This window comes from Opisthocomus hoazin, chromosome 14 (genome assembly GCF_030867145.1).
Source record: "Opisthocomus hoazin isolate bOpiHoa1 chromosome 14, bOpiHoa1.hap1, whole genome shotgun sequence".
NCBI lineage: Eukaryota > Metazoa > Chordata > Aves > Opisthocomiformes > Opisthocomidae > Opisthocomus > Opisthocomus hoazin.
The window spans coordinates 11,515,202-11,518,251 of NC_134427.1; the positions used below are offsets into that span (position 1 = coordinate 11,515,202).

The following is a 3,050-nucleotide window of genomic DNA, read 5'->3' on the forward strand; positions in this document are numbered from 1 at the left end:
CCTCTGTTCCACCAGAAGGCACTGTCACATGCCAACCTAGCGGCTCTGGGAAACAGGAATGAAATCCAGATCCACGGGGTGCTTCTCAGCTTGGCTGTGTTCCTCAGACACCCCGCGCTCCAATAGTGTCCACGACCTGGGTAAGCTCAAGGTGCTGCTTCCCTCCAGAGAGAAACCACGGCTTCCCTGCAGGGTCAGCGTGGGAGATGAGTAAGGGAGGGGGGTTTGTTCCAGCTGTGGAAACACTAAAGTCTGAAAGAACGGAGGTTGGAGGCTGTGGAACCCCTAACTTCTCTGGCTTGTCCTAGAGTCTTGCGCTGCATCGGCTTCACCTCTAGCCCTTGCCGTGAGGAATTAGGAAAAAGACCCCTAAGCAGACCCACCGGCCGGCAGGCAGAGCAGGAACTGTAACCTGAGAGAGGCCAGGAGATCTGAACGCGCATCTGTGCAGCACCAGGTGCCTGGCGTCGGCAGGTCTCACACGCACCCCTACGGGCACGCACACCGCCCCCCCGGTGCCGCCCGGAGGGGAGGGCTCGGGCGGGGTCGGCCCGGGCCGCGGGGCAGACCGGACACCGACGGGGCGGAGCCGCCATGGCCGCGGCGCCCACAGCACCGCCCCGACCGCGCCCACGGCGTCTGCACGGTCAGCTCTCGGTGCCCGCCCCGCCGTCCGCGTGACCCCGGAGCGGGCGCCGATTGGGCGGCGGCACGCGAGGCGAAGCAGAGCGAAGCGCGGCGCGGCGCGGCCCGGCCCGTCAGTTCCGGGCGGCGCGCGATGCTGTCGGCGGCGGGCGGCTCCGGCGCCAGCGGGGCGGGCGGCTCCGGCCCCGGGCCGGGCCTCGGCGGGGACGGGGACTTCCTGTCGCGGTACCGGCTGGTGTCGGCCAAGCTGCGGCGGCGGTTCCTGCGGAAGCCGAACGTGGCGGAGGCGGCGGAGCAGTTCGCGGCGCTGGCGCGGGAGCTGCGCGCCCAGGAGAGCCTGCCCTACGCGGCCTGGTGCCAGCTGGCCGTGGCGCGCTGCGCGCAGAGCCTCTTCCACGGGCCCGCCGAGGCGGCCGCCCTGGCCGAGGCGGCGCGGCTCTTCCTGCGCCAGGAGCGGGACCTGCGGCAGCGCCTGGGGCTGCGCGGCGGCTTCGGCGAGCACGTGGCGGCGGCGCAGAGCTGCGGCGCCTTCGCCGCCCGCCTGCACCTGGAGCGGGGGCAGCCGGCGCTGGCGGCCGGGCTGTGCCTGGAGCTGGCGGCGGCGCTGCGCGACACGGGCCGGCCCGCCCGCGCCGCCGCGCACCTGCAGCGGGCGGCCGAGCTGCTGGCGGCGGCGCGGCTGCCGCTGGAGGCGCTGCGCTGCCTGGCCGAGCGCGCCTCCTGCCTGCTGCTGGGCCGCGACTACGCCGGCGCGCTGGCGGCGCTGACGCGGGCGCAGGCGCTGGCCGGGGCCGGGCCGGGCGGCGTCGGGTGCGCGCCTGGCGGCGCCTTTGTGGACGTGCTGGCGCGCTGCGAGGTGTCGCGGGTGCTGCTGTTGCTGCTGCTGCAGCCGCCGCCCGCCAAGCTGCTGCCCGAGCACGCCCGGACGCTGGAGCAGTACTGCTGGGAGGCGCCGGAGGGTGGCGCGGGGCCGGGGCCCGGGGCCGGCCCCGGGGCGGGCGGCGGGCTGCCGCCGGCGGCGAGCTACCTGCCGGGCGAGCTCTTCCTGCTGCTGCAGTCGGCCGTGCTGGCGTGCCAGGAGAAGGACGCGGAGGCGCTGCAGGCGCTGCAGGCCGAGCTGTGGCCGCTGCTCAGCGCCGAGCAGAACCACCTGCTGCACCTGGTGCTGCAAGAGATGCTCAGCCCCGCCGGACAGGGCCTCTGAGCGCTGCGCCGGCATGGAGGGGCCTGGGCGTGCTTCCACTGGGCCGGGCGGGGACTTGTTGTTGAAGCCACAGCCTGTGTCAGCGCATCCTCTAGTCTGGTACTTCTTTGTGGTCTGAATTCTGTAACAGAAGCCAGTAATAATTGCTGAGCGAATGTGTGCATCTCCTCATTTATCTGGCGGTGTAGTAAACTACGCGCTGTGCGTCTTGAAAGTTGCCGTGCTCAAAAAGTGTCATCCCAAAGCGAAAGGGCCCATTTGAGGTAGAACCAGACTGTTCTTAAAGAACTGGCTGGGCTTTGTGGAGAGGAAGACTGTTGGTAGGAGGGTATCATCTGGGGCACGTGCGTGAGTGGCTGGGGGTGTGGGATAGCATGGGTAAGTATCTAGGGCAGTGGGCACCCCCGGTGTTTTTGAAACTCACCCCTGAGCAAGTGCAGAATCCCGACAAACTAGTAAAATATCTGCAAAAAGTGTGCCGCCACCCTGGGAACTCCAGAGAGACACAAATCACCACCACGTGCTGGGGTCTGGCCCACACCTACCGAGCCCTTTTCAACATGATTCAGGGCTCTAAAGGGGAAAAGGTGGGGGGAAATGAAGCGGCAGGCACTGCGACTGGCGCTGCCCCCCCAGCCGGCCCTGCAGCTGCTCCAGCCCAGCAAGCAGTCACAGCCCCCCCACCCGGCACCGCCACTGCTGCTGCTGCAACTAATGGGGCTGCCCCGGCTTCCCCGGCGGGCATGGCGGCTGCTCCAGCTCCGGCAGCAGGGACTGCAGCTGAGCCCCAAAACCAACCTGTGCCGGCAGCAGTTGCTCCTGTAAAACTAAAGAAAGATGCAAAGAAATCGGATCGCTCTGGGAGGGATGACAATGAGCCAGGGTCATCGCAGGAGATAGAGATCATCACCCTGTCCCTGAGCGAGCTGCGAGACATGCGGAAAGATTTCAGCTGCCACCCTGGCGAACACATTGTCACCTGGCTGCTGCGGTGCTGGGATAACGGGGCCAGCAGCTTGGAGTTAGAGGGCAAGGAAGCCAAGCAGCTGGGATCCCTGGCCAGGGAAGGGGGCATTGCCAAGGCCATTGGAAAAAAGGCACAAGTCCTCAGCCTCTGGAGGAGACTTCCGTCAGGCGTGAGGGAGAGGTACCCCTTCAGTGAGGATGTTGTATGTTATCCTGGCAAGTGGACCAATATGGA

The 3,050-nt window shown here is 67.7% G+C and overlaps 1 protein-coding gene across 2 annotated transcripts; it reads left to right on the top strand.

The window, feature by feature from the left end:
• The first annotated feature begins 778 nt into the window (after positions 1-778).
• LOC142363145 (40-kDa huntingtin-associated protein-like) lies at positions 779-1,999 on the top strand. Of its 2 annotated transcripts, XM_075435816.1 has the most exons (2): positions 779-1,620; positions 1,669-1,999. In XM_075435816.1, exons 1-2 carry the CDS (start codon positions 779-781, stop codon positions 1,847-1,849), a joined length of 1,023 nt encoding a protein of 340 aa, XP_075291931.1. In that variant the 3' UTR covers positions 1,850-1,999. The 2 variants fall into 2 exon arrangements, with proteins under 2 accessions (XP_075291931.1, XP_075291930.1); XM_075435815.1 differs by having other exon boundaries at positions 779-1,999.
• The last annotated feature ends 1,051 nt before the right edge of the window (positions 2,000-3,050 follow it).

Bases quoted from the DNA above. Each gene is read 5' to 3' on its own strand.
- LOC142363145 (XM_075435815.1), top strand. From the start codon at position 779: ATGCTGTCGGCGGCGGGCGGCTCCGGCGCCAGCGGGGCGGGCGGCTCC.